The sequence below is a fragment of the Nematolebias whitei genome, chromosome 20 (genome assembly GCF_014905685.2).
Source record: "Nematolebias whitei isolate Nwh7 chromosome 20, NemWhi1, whole genome shotgun sequence".
NCBI lineage: Eukaryota > Metazoa > Chordata > Actinopteri > Cyprinodontiformes > Rivulidae > Nematolebias > Nematolebias whitei.
Genome location: NC_056517.1, coordinates 25871314 through 25889802, shown reverse-complemented (window position 1 = coordinate 25889802; position 18489 = coordinate 25871314). Strand labels below are relative to the sequence as shown.

The 18489-nt window shown below is 38.8% G+C and overlaps 1 protein-coding gene across 1 annotated transcript in view; it reads right to left on the bottom strand.

Annotated features, from left to right (window-relative positions):
• Window positions 1–18489, bottom strand: part of LOC119426758 (tyrosine-protein kinase yes) — an 83014-nt gene that overhangs the window by 56556 nt on the left and 7969 nt on the right. The window contains exons 2-11 of the mRNA XM_037694338.1: window positions 16233–16531; window positions 14514–14613; window positions 14035–14133; window positions 13728–13831; window positions 11806–11955; window positions 11426–11581; window positions 5936–6115; window positions 4126–4202; window positions 3578–3731; window positions 1712–1843 (exon numbers count right to left, since the gene is read on the bottom strand). Of these exons, the coding sequence (XP_037550266.1) occupies window positions 1712–1843; window positions 3578–3731; window positions 4126–4202; window positions 5936–6115; window positions 11426–11581; window positions 11806–11955; window positions 13728–13831; window positions 14035–14133; window positions 14514–14613; window positions 16233–16518 (1438 nt within the window). The 5' untranslated portion in view covers window positions 16519–16531. The remainder of the gene's footprint in view (window positions 1–1711; window positions 1844–3577; window positions 3732–4125; window positions 4203–5935; window positions 6116–11425; window positions 11582–11805; window positions 11956–13727; window positions 13832–14034; window positions 14134–14513; window positions 14614–16232; window positions 16532–18489) is intronic.

Here is an 18489-nt window from a genome sequence, read left to right as displayed (position 1 = left end):
TCAAAACTCTTGACCTTTAGAACCTTGTGGGACAGGAACTGTCATTTCATTCATTTGAACTCAGAAATACAGGTTCACCCATCCTGAGACTTTCTTTCTTGAAGATTCAAGTGAAAAGAACACTCTCTTTTTATTATCATTACTATTTTTCAAATGTTGATAATCAAAGTGTCTTAGTTCAAACCATTTTAGATGTGGCAGTGAACTAATCAATTTTATTAACTGTGTAATGATTTTTATTCTCATGTCAAAGCTGTTACAGAGTAATTATGCCTTTTCTGATTTCTGCTTTTGAATGAGCAAGTGTAAGTTGGTCCAAGGTTGGAATAAAACGCAAAACAAGTTGTTATGTTAAAACTGTCATGTTTTTAAAATCCTCTCAGACGTAAATAGAGAAGTTTTGGCACCTGTTGCTGAAACAGCGCCAAAACAAAACTCTCTCTGTCTGTGAGAACATTTCTGATCTGTTTCATAACAATTCTCGCTGTCTCTAACCTCTTACGTCACAAAACACACCCCGTCTGGTCGTTTCTGACCAATGAACAAATCCCAAAAGTGAACCGGGAAACAGCTCTTTAAAATGTCAGTACTTCCTGGTCTACTCGGTCTTGGTTCTGTTGGAGTGCTGATGGAGTTCTGTTGGATACACAGTCCAACCAGTTCTGTGAGAGACGGGATGATCCTGACAACAGAGCTCTTCCGAGTTCCATGGGAGTATAACACCTTTCACTCGCCACTACTTCTGACGAGCTACAGCCATACTAAGGAGACGCTGGACAGGTAGCGTTAACGGAACACCATATCTGCTGATTATCATCAGAAAGGTAATGGGTCAAGTTTCCTACCAAGCGTACCGAGGCGAGCTGGGTTTCTGATGGAGAGTGCCGTTCTGGTGAAAACTTACTTCCCCTCAAACCCCATCTTACTCCCTCTAAACTTCTTTCCATCTTTAAACTTTTCTATCAAGTAGAAATTCTTCCAGATATTTTAGAAATGTCTGTGTAAAATGCTCACCCACATTCATGTGGGTAAAAGATCATAATTGTACAGTTTTCATAAATGTCTGTGGTGAAGCAACGGAAAAATCATGGCCGTATGATTTTTCCTGATTGATTGCTTATGTTGTTATTTTCATAATTTGCCAAATTAATGTAAATGTTTGATGTTAAATTTTGATTCTGTAAATAAATGACCGCATTCATTTTGATGGGTCAAATATAAATGACGTCTCACGTTTGCATTTCCTTAAATTCAATGCACGTTTTATTCAGTCCAGAAAAATGAGGAATCCGTGTTAAATGATGAATATATCTGAGCATCTGTTCATCTACAGAACTATACTGATAACAGTTTTATCTCTTCATTAGATAAAAAGCATAGACATGTAGAAAACGACAGGCTCCTCACAGCAGTATCAGTCCAGCAGATGGCCATTAACAACAGAGGTGTTCAGTCTCCTCATCACTACCCGCCATTACCAGATGGCCTCATCTAATCTCATATCTGCTCGTATGTGTGAAAGGGTATGTGTCTGTTTTCTATAGCGGTATAAACAAGTGCAGACACTATCAGACAGCCTCATTTCACCCTCTGATGTTAAAAACCGGACAGATTGGAGCAAAGCCGTCACGGTCGTGAATCACTGACCCTCTGTTGCTCAAATCACCAGGTGTGTGTGTTGGTAGTTGTTAGCGTTGTGTGTGTCACTCACCTGGGTAAGGTACCCTGCCTTTAGTAACAAGCTCAATGAGGAGGATCCCAAAAGACCAGACGTCTGATTTGATGGTGAAGCGTCCATACAGTGCTGCCTCCGGCGCCGTCCATTTGATGGGAAATTTAGCTCCTGAGTGAAAGTGGAAAAGACGTTTCCATTAATTAAAGGTGAGCTGTTTCTTTTTTGACATTGACAAAAAAAAAGCCTCTTTGATCTAATAAGTATTATTCAATCACCAAATTACAGCTCAGTATCTGCAAAACTGGCTGTTATAGCACATTTATTTGGTTTTGTTTATTTATTTTTTCTAATTTAGTATAAAGATTGTAGCAACAGATTCACTGTCATCATGCAGAGCAAGACATGGGGAAAAATGAATGGAAACTAGTCTCAGTGCAAATATCTTTGAGATATAACTTTCTACCCATCTCTATCTCTATTAGTTTTCTCCTCTGGCTCTTGCTCAAGACAGACACTCCTGCTCTCCCTCCCCCTGTTCTCCCTTTCCCCTTGCTTCTGCTCTCTGTGTCTTGGAGCTCTTGGTACACATCTCCCAAATGAAAAATACTCATGGGTCTGACGAGCTGGACTTTCAACGAAATCGACAAAATCTTTTCAACAAAACGACTGGGTCCTGGAGAACCCTCTTGCCCGGCTGAGACTCACGCCGCAGGGTACATCAGAGATCAGCTGATGTGTCCCTCAGTTCTGTCTCAGAAGGATGTTGAAGGTGTTTATATTTTGGATTTATGATAGCTGGGGTTCTGCTCTTTAGCATTGGTGGGGCTCTGTTTTATCAACTTTTGAAGAAGACATGGGCAGCGGTTTCGGTCATGGCAAAGCTTCTGAGTCTGTGTTTGGTTCATGCTATGAGGACTCAAAATCAGCTGATTAATGAGCTAAACCGTAAGATGGGGGCAATTTGTGAGAATCGCAGGCCACCTGCGGCTTCTAGGACTCGACAGCATGTGGGATCGACCTTAAGGAGGCTCATAACGTGGATCAGTGGAGCGGAAGACTTATACATTTGGTCATTTTGGACCAAGAAAGTTTCAGCAGGACTCGAGGCTGACAAGAAAAAAAAAAGAAACAGTCCGCCTGAAGAAAATCAACAATTGTGGCTTATCTGAATCTGACTCCCCCGTTTGGCCTCGGATACGAGCCGATTATCAAATTTCTCCTGGGACATGGGTAAATAGGGAAAAAGCTTCATCTATTGGACCCCCCCCCCCCCCCGGAGAACTTCTGTGCAGAATTATCAGAACTGTGCCGGCTGACCAACACCAACATATTATCAGGACTATGGCCTATCTTGCATATCTTGATATCTTGGCCTATCTGTCTTGACATCAAATGCATATGAAATTATGTTTTTAAATGTGCTTGCTGGTAGAGTTTTTTGACGTCTTAAATCATGTCCTGACAGGCCAAGATGGGAAGAGATCTTTTTGGTAATACCACTATCCACCCTCATGGCCTTTTCCCCTTTTCTATCTAAAAGTATTCTGATAAAGAATAAGGGACCATGCAGCAGCAATGTACACTCCACTCATCTTTCAGATGACTGTACGAACATAATTTCACTGTATCCCAATAAAATGATAATAAAGCTTATTCTGATTCTGATTCTGATTAGGCAGTTACACAAATAACTGTTCATCTCAGACAGATTAATCCTTCCTGCTTGTAAAAAGTGCAACAAAACAGAACAAACAGAAGCATCTGGTTTCCAATATCAACCTAATTCACCATAATGGGAGACAACAGGAAGGTATCGTCACTGCGAGGTCGCTGAAATTTCCATTTCTACGCTGACACCCCAGCTGCCATTGATTCTCACAGAGTGCGTTTCTGTGTGCACACCTTGTCTCGCTGTGTACTCGTTGTCTTCTATCAGCCTGGCCAAACCGAAGTCGGCGATCTTGCAGACCAGGTTCTCGCCCACGAGTATATTCGCTGCTCGCAGATCCCTGTGAATGTAGTTCATCCTCTCGATGAAAGCCATCCCGTTGGCGATCTAAAAATAAAGCGTTTGTCTTCTTCGGTAAATCATTTTTAGCTTCTTACACTTTGAAAACCTGTCAGACATAAAATCAAGTGAAGGAACAAAATAAAATTTGTCGAGGGAACGTGTTCACATGGCATAGTGGTTATTTTTATCCGCTCAGTGGCTTAATATAGAGCTAGAGCGCTGAACTCAACAATTCCTCTTCTTTTGGCATTTCCCTCTTCTGGGGTCGCCACAGTCATCCTCCTCCATCTCACTCTGTCTTCTGCATCCTCTGTCCTCACTCCAACTACCTCCATGTCCTCTCTAACTGCATCCATATAGCTCCTCTTTGTCTTTTAAACTCAACAAAGACAAAAAATAAAATGAAAATGTGTATTCAAACGGCAGGTATTTGCCTTACCTTGGCAGCCATGTCCACCAATGTGACGAGCTTCAGGAATTTACCATCACCTTCTTTGACAAAATCAAGCAAACTTCCTGTAAAAAATAGGACAAAGGTGATGTGAGCTAATATACTCCTTACGGACCTTATGTTCTGCAGTCAGTATGGGGTGCCATTTGTAAAGTTGCACAGTCAAAAATTAACATCAATAGTTTTTTTTATTTAGCCATTCATAAGAAAAAAACTAGTTGAGTCATGTTTTCACCATGTCATTCATACATTTATAAATGTCATAGTTCCAAACCAAAGGTTTGATTTACAAGCTAAATATTTAGTTTACAAACTAAATACTTAACTTGCAAGCTAACTATTAGTTAGCAACCTAAATATTTAGTCAGCAAGCGAAATATTTAGTTCCACTCTAAATATTTATTTTCCAAACTAAATGTTTATGTCCAAGCTAAATGTTTAATTTACAAACAAAAATTTAACTTGCAAGTTAAATATTTAGTTAGCAAATTAAATAATTATTTTATAAATTAAATATTTAGTTTGGAAAATAAATATTTAGGCCCAAGCTAAATATTTAGATAGCAACTTAAATATCTATTTTGGAAATTAAATGTTTAGCTTTGAAAATAAATATTTAGGTTTGAGCTAAAAATTTAGTTAGCAAATTAAACATTTAGTTTAGGAATTAAATGTTTAGCTTAGAAATATTCTTTTTTAGTTTGGAAATTAAATATTTAGCTTGGACAATAAATATTTAGTTTGGAAATTAAATGTTTAGGTTTGAAAATAAATTTTTAGCTTGGAAATTAAATATTTAATTTACACTTAAATTTTTAGTTCACTAACCACATATTTAACTTGAAAGTTAAATATTAAGTTTGTAAACTAAACATTTATCTTGCACATAAACATTTAGTTTGTAAACTAAATATTTAGCATAGCGCTAACTACTTCGCTTGCTAACTAAATATTTAACTTGCATGTTAAGTATTTAGTTAGTTTGGAACTATGACATTTATAAATGTATGAACGATATGGTGAAAAATATGACTTTGGAAAAAAAAAGTTTTTTTTCTTATGAAAGGTTAAATAAACCAAAATATTGCTGTTAATTTTTGACTGTGTAACTTTACAAACGGCACCCACATAGACTCAAAAGAAAGTTAGAGAAAGAGCTTAGGGGCAGGGACATTAAGGGTTTAATGAGGTGTTTTTGTGCCAAATAAAGTTTTTAGATTTATTGGATCCGAACATTTTAAGGGATGTGATTCACACAGTGATAGCTGATCCAGTTTTCTCTGTCTTTGAAACTGTGGAAACATTAAACAGTTGCTCCCGCAAAGTGGAAACAAATTGTAAGCTTTTAGACCACACAGCAGCATAGATCACAGAGTTGCCATTTCACCACACATAAATTAAATCACAAAAGCAAAAGCACTGCAGCTGAAGCTACAAAAACCTCCCACCAAACTGCGGCTTTTTTCAGTTTCACGCTTCAAAGAACCACAAGGGACATCCATGGACTCAGTCTGTGCAGCACATTATAAATAAAATACTCGTAAAATTTAAATTTTTCCTTCAAGGAAATTTCCAAGCATAAATTTGACTGTGCTGTTGACATACAGAAGTCATGAGATCTGATTTGTGCCTGAAAAATCTGCAGGCTCAGACCTGACGTTCTGTTTTTACTCAAAAATAGACCTTAATAGAATCACCCAACATAAAACAGCTGATGTATTTTATTCTCTGAGGGATAAGAGCTCATAAATATGGCAGTTTGTAGCTTTTCAACAGACTGTCAGGTTGTGTTAGGTACCTTTAGACATGTATTCTGTGACAATGTAGATGGGTTCCTCAGATACAACTGCGTAAAGAGGCACTAGTTTGTCATGCCTGAGTTTCTTCATGATCTGGGCCTCCTGGAGGAAAGCCTCAGGCGACATGGTGCCCGGCTTCAGCGTCTTTATGGCCACCTTAGTGGTGTCGTTCCAAGAGCCTGCAGAGACAGAGAGAGGGAGCAAAATGTCCAGAAGCCACTAGAGAAATCAGTGTAAGTAATCATCTGGGAGCAAAGCAGTCTCATTAATTATACCTGTTAATTGCTTAGACATGTGCTGTCATGCATGCACTCATTGTGAAGAAATAACTCTGGGTTTAACCGATTTAAACTCAGCAGATAAACTCCTTGTTTGGTTAGAAACACAATAAATGTTAATATGCGATGTCGCATCAACTCCTTGAACCTGGAGCTAATTTACAGGTCTGCGCTTAAATATAGGTAATTCAAACTAAATGCTTAACAATTTAAGACTTCAAAAAGCCTTGTCTCCAGAAAGATTCAGATCTTCTGATATTGGGTTTTGTGGAAAGGATATGAACAAATAACATCTTACCTGCTGTAGATAGCTGTTCGAAATATTTCAGTTTGGAGAAACATAAATTTGTCTGAACGAGACTCCGATGCAGACTGCTGCTGTTCTAAAACACCATTTTAAACAACTGTATTGTGGTTTACACAAACAATAGTTTATAAACATCATTACATAATTGCTCATTTTGCATTAGATGTTGTTTACATAAAATATTAGGTACTGTTGACAGCACAAATACAAACAGCTGTAACACTTTCATTGCATGCTGGTGCACTTCCTGCAGAAATAGATTATTAACAACTATGTAATGCAAGCTTAGTGCTGCTGAAAACAGCATTTGCTTGAACTGCTAAAACATTTTTGAGAAGGGAGTTGTTTTAAGACAACAGCGATGTGTTTAGGTCTTAGTCCTGACCAGACTACCTGCTAGCCAGTCAGAATTGACATCACTCCAAACTGAGGTTGATTTAAAATTTATCCACAATTAAAAGTTCTGTTAGACATTAATTGTCTATAACCTTTCTACAAAATCCCATTTCAAAAGATATGAACATTTGTGTCAAGGGAATTGGTAACACTTTACAAAAAGGTGCATACAATTTGATTAACTACTAGGGAACGCCTCAGGAACTAATCAGGAACAAAGCAGGAGCTAATAGGTAGTTAACCAGTACTTACTGAGGAACACACAGCCAAGCCTTATTAGAGGACTACTGTATTTTTTGGCCTATAAGTCATGTTTTTTGCATAATTTGCCTAATTTGCATGCCCTGAAACTTATAGACCAAAGCATATTTATAAACCAATTTTTGGCTGAGAGATGACCGTTTTCATTCATTCTGACCAAATTTTTTTTTTGAACAGTACCATTTTCAGCCACTAGATGGAAGCAGAGTAGTAGTAGCAGTAAGGCAAGCTGTTGTATCATTTAATAGGTAAATGTGGCTATAATGACAAATTCAAAAAAGTTCAAGACAAAAACAACTGGACTTTATTTATTATAATTTACTTTATACTTTATTATTTTTGTCTTGAACTTTTTTAATGGATCATGTATTGGATGACTGAGAATCTTCACCAGTTATTAATGACACAATCGGCTTGCCCCCGCCTTTGTTCTGCTCGCTGCTTGTAGGAACCGTCAAACCAGCTGCCCCGCCCTGGCAAAATGCAGCTAATATGACCATTAAAGTGCATTTATTAAGTAAAAGTTCAACTGAGACACACCTTTACTATAATTTTGAGCAAAGAAATAATTGTTTTATGTGCTTTTCTTTTTAAATTTTGAAGAAACAAGCAGCGTTCCTCCTCCCTTTTTTTTCCTCCCTCTGCATGATCCACAAAGGCAGCAAAACTATTTTTGAAATACAGCTGATTTGACCATTAAAGTCCTTTTATTAAGCAAACGTTAGACTGAGACACACCTTTACTATAAAATCGAGCAAAGAACTAATTGTTTTTAGTTGGTTATCTTGTTAAATTTCGAAGAAATGAACAGCGGCTCGAACAGCTGAACGTGCACACTTACGCAAATCAAGTTTTGAAAATCAGCTGAATTGACTGTCAAAGTGCATTTATTAAGCAAACGTTAGACTGATACACACATTTAATATAATTTCAAGCAAAACAAAATATTGTTTTTAAGTGTTAATCTTGTTAAATTCTTGTTAAAGTCCTCCTGTGCATGCTCCCACGGCCGCTATTTGGCAGCCAATCGATTTTTGGCACAACACCGGCCCACATTTCTGGGTTGTCAGCAGTGACATGTAACAAACGCGACGCATCAGCGGTGACGCATAATAAATGCGACGTATACGGCGAAGCAAAATATTTATGGATTTTTCCAATTTTTTAGACATATTTGGACTGATGGACTTATAGGGCGGTGCGACATGTACGGCGAAAAATACGGTACTGGTTTGTTACCTGTAGTGAACCTGATCTGACCCTGATCTGACCCTGATGACCTCAAATCTATCAGATGGACAGGGACTGTTATTTCATTGATCTGAATACAGTCTGAGCCATCTGATGACTTTCTTTCTTGAATTAATCAAGCAGAAAAGACAATTTTTATGATCATCACTGTTTACAAATGTTTGATAATCAAATTGTGTTAGTTCACTCAATGTTACAGGTTGAAAAGAACTACTCATTTTTATTTTACATAAACAGTAAGTAATGATTTTTATTCCTCATTCAAAGAAGAAATCAGGTTAATATGCATTTCTTGATTTTTCTGTCTGCAATGTAAGTATGTTAAAGGTCGTTTTTCGGTCAACTAAAATGTTTACCGAGAAAGATGTCATGTTTAAACTTTTTCAGAAGATTATAAGTGTGAGACTCCACGGAGTCTGAAGTCCTACAATAATCTTTCTGTTCGTTACTAAACAATCCTTGATTTTTAATAACATCTTACATCATACACCACACCTCTATTCCTGGTCCATCGACCAATCAAAAGCTCTCAAATGAACCGGAAGTCGACCCATTTAAAATGTGGCAACTTCCCAGTTCATGTTGGAATTCGGGAGAATTCGGGAGAATTCGGGAGAATTCGGGAGAATTCAGGAGAATTCCAGAGGCTGAGGAGATGAAGAACTAGAGAGTTGCTGGAGTTGAAAGACAATTAAGAGTCTGAGAAGTTCTGAAGAATGAAAGGAGTTCAGAGTTCTTGGGTGCAAACGCATTCAGGATGATCCAGAGACGTTTTGGGATTATAATTTCTGTTTGAAAACCACGTACGACTCTCTGAGGGTTTGGTAGTTCTCACGGAGACGCTGAAAAGAGTCAGAAAGGAACCTACGCCGACGCTGATTTCATCATCAAGGTAGATGGTTCTATTTTCGACCAAGTGTACCGTGGGCAAGCTGAGATCTGATGGAGCGTGCAATTTCTGGTCAAACAGATTAATTCCCTCACATATTTCTCTGTAAGATAACTCCATTTCATCTTAAAACTCTCCTCTTTCTCATAAAATCAGTACAGATATCTTAGGAATATCTGAAGCAAAGTCCTTGATCACCGCCGAGTGATCGATGTCCCTTTTATGTGAAACTTGTCTGTTATTATTTTCATATTTTGCCAAATCAATGTAAATGTTTGATGTTAAACTTTGATTCTGAAAATAAATGACCGCATTCATTTTGATGGGTCAAAGATAAATAACGTCTCGCGTTACATTTCTGTTAAATTCAAGGCACGACATTACACAGTCAGAAAGATGAGGAACTCGTGAATATTGTGTATATATATACCTCAAGTATATGTATTACTACATACCACAGAAACATAGTAAAGATTACAGCAGTACAAGATTATGAAATTGATGATGTCTTTCATCAATAGGTTTACAAAAGAGAAAAAAACAATAAAATCAGTAATCACTAGGAAACAGGTTTTTGACAATTACGAGCTGTGACCTCACTGGTGCAGGGTTTATTCAGAACCCACATGGAGAAATTCTCCTCTGTTTCTGTGGTAACAAACCATTTGTTCCGTAATAGGGCCTTTATTTAGTACTGGTTATTTAAGTACTGGTTAACTACCCATTATCTCCTGATTTGTTCCTCTTTGCCTTCCTTAGTAACTACTCATTAGTTCTTGATTAGTTCTTCTTCATTTACAAGGTAACTAACCAGTAGTCCCCTAACAAGGCTTGGCTGTGTGTTCCCCAGTAAGTACTGGTTAACTACCCATTGGCTCCTGTTTTGTTCCTGAGGTGTTCCCTAGTAGTTAGTCAAATTTTGTGTACCTTATTGTAAAGTGTTACCAGGGAATTTAAAGATTTGTGGATGTTTATCACTGCTAATGTTAAATTAATGTTGAACCATGTGTATGAGGTCAGAGAGTTCTTTTTCTCTCTCAGAGAGGAGCCTGCGGGCACCTGACGCCTCCGAGTCTAAGAGGCTGAGGTCATCACGCTGATAAGCATTATAAAAACTAGGGATGCACGATATTATCGGCATGGTATCGGCCGATATTAATGTTAAATTTCAATATCGAACATCGGCCATTCCATTAAAATAACTTGCCATAATAAAAGGCAGTGTTTTTGCCTGCAGTGGCAGCGCAACGCGATGACATCACATGCGCCTACCCGATCTCACGGCAGAGAGGAAAATTCAAAATGTCGGCGGTTTATGAATTATGTTGAGCCTTGCTACATCGTCCCCAGTCAGAGATATTTTTCTGACGTGACGTTACCCGAGATACAAGCCATCATTTCCGACATCATTGAGAATCTAATAGCCTATAGCATGACTTGTTGGGTAAGTTTTACCACAGACATTTGGACGTCGTGTTAGCCCCATTAGCATGATTAAGTCTTACAGCACAATAGATAGAAAAAAACTTTGAACTTAAAAAGTCTGTCCTTCATGCACAAGAGTGCAGAGGATCCCACACTGCAGCTAGGAACCTGGAACAAGCCTCAACAAGTGAGACAGCATCACAGGGGACTAATGCTAATAAATAACATTTAACACTTTTCATTTAATATAAGTTAAAGTATTATGCATATCATATGGCTGTTACTGAATATATATCACCAGCTCTTACAGCTGTTGCACAATTTTTGTAACAAATAAGCCTAAATAAGAGAGCTATGTTCTGAAAAAGGAACATATATATATATAAAATATCGGGATCGGCATCGGTTATCGTCTGAATAAGTTTTAACATATCGGCATATCGGATATCGGCCAAAAATCCAATATCGTGCATCCCTAATAAAAACACTTCCTGCACACTGTCCGGTGCAGACCTTCAATGAAACATCTGTGTGAGCCTGTGTGAACTTTACCCTTGCAACTGGGTTAAAAAATCTTCTCCGGTCTTCACGTGCGACTCTTTTTTATATGTAAGTACATAATGAAAGGATATTTTTATCCAACACTTTGCTTTAAAGTTTTGTTTTTTTTACATGGTCTTACCCATCCAGACCTCTCCAAAGCAGCCCTGACCCAGTTTGACCTCCAGATGCAGCGACTCCCTTGGAATCTCCCAGGCGTCTTTAGCCAGTCCCTGAGTCTGAGGCTTGACTGTGAGGCAAACTGCGGTGAGCTTGTGGCAGAGACCGTCTGCATGCTCTGTGATGGAGATAAAGAGGTGAAAATGAGACGGCTCCACTCAGTTCGAAGCAGTAGCAGACAGATTTAAATCCTTCAGGCTGCAAACGAGCGCGGAGGCTGAAAAATCCTAACCGCACCATTAACTGCATCTCCCTTAGCAGCCCACTGAGCTGACAAGATGATCCTCTGAATCTGACAGAAGACGGCGATGAATAATGAGACAAGCGGTGCAAATGACATACCTGTGTAGTGTTTGACGAGTTTCTGCAACGTGTCAAACTGGGCTCGTGTGGTGATGTAGTATCCACTATTATCAAGCTTGCGGATCTTGTAGTGTTTCACGTTGTCTCCTTTGACTTCCTCCCAGTCTCGAATAGAAAGAGAATAAGCCCCTAAAGGAAGGCAAGAGGAAATGTTCACCCTTTGTGCTTTTCAAGGATCAAACTGGATTCACGAGCCTCTTTGAAACACATAAAATATTTCTTAAATATGTCAAAAATACACAGGTCTTCGTCAATTTCTTGGTACTTTTCACTGTCCATCTATCAGTACCGGTATGTAAAATATAGTTAATACGTACAAAATAGTAAAACATAAAAGACAAAGATAAGACTAAATCAGAATGTAATAGCGGTGAGTAATGCCCCTTTTCCACCACTCCTGCTCAGCCCGCTACGGAAAGAACGCTATTCTACTAGTAGTTTTTAGCTGATTTGAGGCTGATTCGGCACCTTTCTTTGTCCATGCTTCTCTGGTGGGACCGTTCGAGCTGAGTCGGCACCTAAACGTGACGTCAGAACACTGTCGGTCACTGATTGGTCGGGGGGGGTCCCTGGATCTCTCAGAAACTTTTCAACGAGCTGCCATTTGCAATTTCTCGGAAAGTGGAGCAGCGGCTATTTTTATATTTCTATTTTTAAGATCTTAAAAACAATAATGACAACATTGTATTTAATGCTGAAGTCCAGGAGTTTTTTTGTGCTTGGTGACCGACAACAAATTCGAGCGAGACGAGCTGCCGACCCGTTGAAGCACGCGAGGCTGGGGCCCGGACCTCGGCCTCGCGTGCTCACAAAGGCCCGATTCCGAGCCCTGGCAGGCGGGAGGACCGGGTCGGAGGGTGGAAACTTTTTTATTAATTTTTTTAACGTTTTATGCATAAAAATTAAAAAGTTAACTCAGCTGAAAAATCATAAAAAGACTAAATTATGGGATCTCGCAGGAATATTTCCCTAAAATCTGTTTAAAGAAGAGCCTTTGGTTCAACTTTATTCTAACCCACGGATGTACAAATCACAAAACAAGAATTACACTTTAAATCAAAGCTAAAATCAAGTCTGTATACAAGAAACTAAACCACATATCTAAACTGAACAATAAAAGAAGACACAATGAGTGCAAATACACCAAATGATGAAGAATATAGAATTTTAAATATAGATGCTATAGATATAGAAGTTGTTTTAGATAAAGAAGTTGATATAGATATAGCATGAATGTCAACATTTTCAGCACAATGGCTCAGTGGTTAGCACAGCAAGAAGGTCCTGGGTTCAATCCCCGGTTGGATCTGGTGTCTTTCTGTGTGGCGTTTGCATGTTCTTCTCATGCTTGCGTGGATTTTCTCTGGGTACTCCGGTTTCCTCCCACAGATCAAAAAACATGCATGTTAGGCTGCCTTCAGGCCTCCATTGCAAAAGAGATCTGTGATCTCAATGGGATTTGCCTGGTTAAATAAATTATCAGTCGAGTTCTTTTACTTTCCTCATGTGTATCTAGACAAGTACCAGTAGTAGTTTTGTTTTGAACTAAAATTCAACTATCTCACACTTTTTTTTATTCTCATTTTGTCAAAAACAACACTAAAGAAATGTGGTATTTGTGTTCAAGATTAGTCAGAAGTCTCATCCAAGCCTATAAGCCTATATTTGATTATTAAGAACATCTCACACTGCAAATGGGTGCATTGAAGGATTTCCGCATCACGTCATCTCCAAGAGTTTGGCTATCTTACTTATTGTCTTATTAATATTTGTTGCATGCAAATCTTTTAAATGGCCTGAGCACCCTTATGTTTAAGACTTTCCTGTCTGCTGCAAAAAACACAACATTCACTTCTACACGTCTAAAAGTCACGCTGCTCTGCTCACGAGGACAGAATCACCTTTAGTTGTTTCACTTTCTCGCACCAGGAAAGTTCCTCGCTTATTGCCAGGAACGAGCAGCAACCTCTCAGCATCTTTGCGCCCCATTTTGCCAAAGTACCACCTGAGAAAAGGAAGCATTTTTCACCGACAGAAAGAAAAGCTAAATGAGCAGAACACGTTCGATTGCTTAGATGATCCAGAGCACATTAAGATGCTTTGTCCAGGTTGTGCAGCTATAATAATAGATCACACTGAGACTTCTGAAACATGTCTGCGATACAGGCTGGAATAATGAGATTATAAAAAGCAGCAACGAGGTCTCACTCTTCAGCCTGAATAGAATCAGCAGGAGCCACATAATTGCTGGGGATGTAGCCGTTCTTCCCAGTGTTGATGGAGCGAGCCTCCCACCAGTCTCCTTCCCTGCAGGAAGAACAATGACACGGGAGAGAGACCACGAATGGTTCGGCTCAGGACTGACACATATGACTGATAGCAGCGATAAAGCACTGCTAATGGTGGTTAAAATATTTAAGCACCGCCCTAATGAAAAGAGCTAGAAATGATACGGCTGTAAATCTTATTGCGCTGCTGAACACCTGAATTGAATGAGATTAATTTCCTTTGCATTACAGTTCGGTAATCTTAGATGAAACCCCTGCAGGGGGGAGTGTACAAAAGCAGCAATGTAACTCATTCATGAACTGAAAAAGCATAGACAGGTGCAGCGGAACAATACGGAGCGACACACGCAGCCCTCGAACACATACTGAAGGAGATAAAAAGCCAAAAAAAAATCTTACGTATTGTTGATGATCTGAAAGCGATCTCCCTTTTTAAACGTAAGATCATCCGACGTTCTTGCTTCGTAATCATACAAGGCGACAAAGAAAGTGACGCCGCCTGAAAAGAGAAAACCAAGACTGGAATTCATAAATAAGGTGTTGGTTTTATCTGCGCTGCAGGGCTGGATGCATGATGGATGGATCTGTTGTTTCAAGGACCAGGAGGCCTACTTTTCTGTTTTGCTTTATTTTGTAAAGTTACAGACAAATGTGATTGTGATCAGACTGCAAAGATGAAAGTTTTTTCACAAGCTAGCGTCTGAATTCAGTTATCATTTAAATCAGATTAAAGCAGCAAGTTTCTGGAGCTTTAATCAAAGTCATCATAAAAGCCACATGTCATTAGTTGACGCAACAGATCAGCTAATTTTTCAAATCGTGTCTATTGTGTAGCAGCCCCCGCACACAGAAGACTTTCACAAAACAACAATGCTTTCAACAATAATCCTATTACCACCTGCTGAAAGCAAACGCCACCACAGTGGCACCTTTGCTCCCCGTATTAATCCAACATGGAGGAGGATTATAACCTAAAGTCTCAACTAATATGGACTCAGCTCTTTTTGCTGCAGATCATAGCTGAGAGCAGGTTGTGCTAGTGATATCAACTTAAAATAAAAAAATAAAAATGACAGTCTAAATGATATGTAGCAGGATTAATGATTCTTTCACCCCGAATCAACGTTATGACAAAAACAGTCATTCTGCTGTATATCATGTCTTTAAAACTGGATTTTAATACAGCAAAAAATGCAAAAACGATCACGAAATTTCATATATTTAAAGATGAAAAATGCGCTTCAGGGAGAAATACTGTATTTTTCAGCTTAAAGGTCACGTTTTTTGCATAATTTACATGCCCTGCAACGTAAAGGCCGAAGCGACGCATTTATGGATTTTCCCCATATTTATAAAACCAACTTTTGGCTGAGATGTGACGGTTTTCATTCATTTAGACTGAAAAAAATTGAACACTGCCATTTTCAGCTGCTAGATGGCACCAAAGACTTGTAAGGCACGCCATTGTATCATATAATAGGTAAACGTGGCTGGCTATAATGACAAATTCAAAAAAGTTCAAGACAAAAATAACTGGACTTTATTTATTATACTTTACTTTATACTTTATTGTTTTTGACTTGAATTTTTTTTAATTTACCATGTCCTGGATGACTGAGAATCTTCACCAGCTATTAATGACACAATCGGCCTGCCAAAGTCTCCCCACCTTCATTCTGCTTGCTGCTTGGAGCAACTGTCAAACCAGCTTCATTTCGAAGCACCGCCCCGGCGAAATGCAGCTTCTTTGACTATTTAAGTGCATTTATTAAGCAAAAGTTAGACTAAGACACACATTTGCTATAAAGTCAAGCAAACAAATAATTGTTTTTAGGCATTTATCTTGTTAAATTCTTGTTAAAGTCCTCCCGTGCATGCTCCCGCGGCCGCCATTTGGCAGCCCATCGATTTTTGGCACATCGGCCCACATTTCCAGCTTGTCGGCAGTCATGCGTAACAAACGCGACGTGTCAGTGGTGACGCATAATAGATGCGACGTATACGGCGAAGTGACATATTTATGGATTTTTCCACTTTATTCGACATATTTGGACTGCTCCGACTTATAGGGCGGTGCGACGTGTACGACGGGAAATACGGTACTCAAGTAATACTGACTTGAGATGGCACCAGAGAAAGAGTTGGACATAGGCCCGGAGAACGAGGTTGACGTTCCTCCAAAAGGCGTAATGGCAGAGGAGGAGCCTCCAAATGGAGTGAGGGTGTGGTTGAAGTTTACAGCTGAAGATGAGGGAGCTTGATTCAGCTGCGGCTGTGTCGGATCTGGCCCGTAGTGACCGGCGTGAGGCGTGGTGGCGGCGACATTGGCGTCCGACTCTTGAGAGTTCTCTGTCTGATACTTCATCGTGGGGCCTTTATCTTCTTTGCTTTTAACGCAGCCCATTGTCTCGCCCTGCCTGAACAGACACAAGCAGAGGAGATTAATTTATTACCAAAAGAACAGATAAAATAGGGCAACGTCGAGCGAAAGGCTTAGGGTGTGATTAATGACTGCAACATGGGGTTTACAGGCATTGGAACATTACAAAACCAGAACGTAATGACCTGATGGTATTTTGTAAATCATTCTGCTGTTGGTTCAATCACTAAGACTTTAAGCCCAGTGATAACTGGGACGTATGGTAAAAAGAAAATCAGCTTTGAATCATTGTTTTAAACATGGGCATGCATGTTGTGCATTCATGTTAAAAGACTTGTAAAACAAAGGGATAACGTGCAGGTTATGGCCATTTTAAGTATTATAATCTATTACATGCATTTCTTGTATGCAGATTCAAGCTGCTTTACATGAATTAACTTTTTCTAATAATTTCATTTTTGCCTTCATACAAATAAAACCAGCCGTTTATGTGACCCTCATCAAGATGTGTGTTTCAGCAGCAAAATAATTTTGAATATTTGCAGACCTTAACTTTTGTCACAATGTTAGGCTAATGTTGTTAGCAATAGAAGATTTTCACACCGAGTTATTTTATGAACAGTGACGTTCTTTTAAGCAATACCAAATTAAAACACTTAATTTTCCACACACCAGCATCAATCACTCATATTGACACAGAATCATTTCCTCATCCTTATTTGGGATTGCACATCCACCAGAAGTTACTTGATTTTTTTAAAGGCTGGAGCCAACACTGTCAATGCATGGTAGCAACTTTGTCTCCACAGTTCCCTTTGTGGACAGCAGAGGTTAACCACAAGACACTTGTGGTCCGGATTGCACAGTTTAGTTTAGCAAGCCAGAAAACACTATAACACAAAGTTCATTTTAGTTAGCACTCCAGATAATAAATAAAGCAGCTATCTTCCCTTAAACAGTCAAACTATTATCTCACTTGTGGCTGTTAGCAAATAGTCGGCAAACAGCCTTTGCAAAAAAAAAAAAAAAAACCTCTTCAAAATGTCACAAAATGTTCACTTAGGTTGTTCCTTTTTTTGAGTTGTAATCTCACAGTGTTGCTGCTTGAATTTTGAACATGTTCAAACAAAAGTTTTGCAACAAATTTAGTCTGAAATTAGCCTCAGAGTTGTTGCTGGTATCTTGAAGTTGCTTCAATTAAACTTCCATAACTCTTGTGCTAGAGCTAAATATTGACATATTTTGCACCGAAGAAAAAAAACCAAGGCTACAGATCCAAGTGTCCAGGTCTAATCATGATGATGGTCAATAGGAAAACCTAAAAATGAGCATCAAAGGCCCAACAACAACAGCCTCCTCACCATCACAGACATCTACACCTCTAGATGCAGGAATAGGGCCACCTGCATCACGAAGGACACCACTCACCCAGCACACACACTTTTTGCCCCGCTCCCCTCATGATGGATGTTAAGGAGCATTAATGAGCCACATGTACCACATGTGGTGCGAACGACAATAAAGAATATCTGAATCTGAAGAAAGATGAACCGCAGGATCCTTGCCCTGGGGGGGGGGGGGATGACAAAAACATACTAAATATTGAAGTAAAAACCTCTAAACTGGTCAAACTAATAAAAAAAACCCCAGTAATGTACAACTTTGAAGTCAAAAACTTGTTAAAACGGAAATATCAAGGTTAGGATGATTAAATAAGTGAAATATTCAGATATATCTCAGTATTAGCTGTTAGACTTGAATTCCCTCCCTGAGATAAATAAAGTATCTATCTATCTATCTATCTATCTATCTATCTATCTATCTATCTATCTATCTATCTATCTATCTATCTATCTATCTATCTATCTATCTATCTATCTATCTATCTATCTATCTATCTATCTATCTATCTATCTATCTATCTATCTATCTATCTATCTATCTATCTATCTATCTATCTATCTATCTATCTATCTATCTATCTATCTATCTATC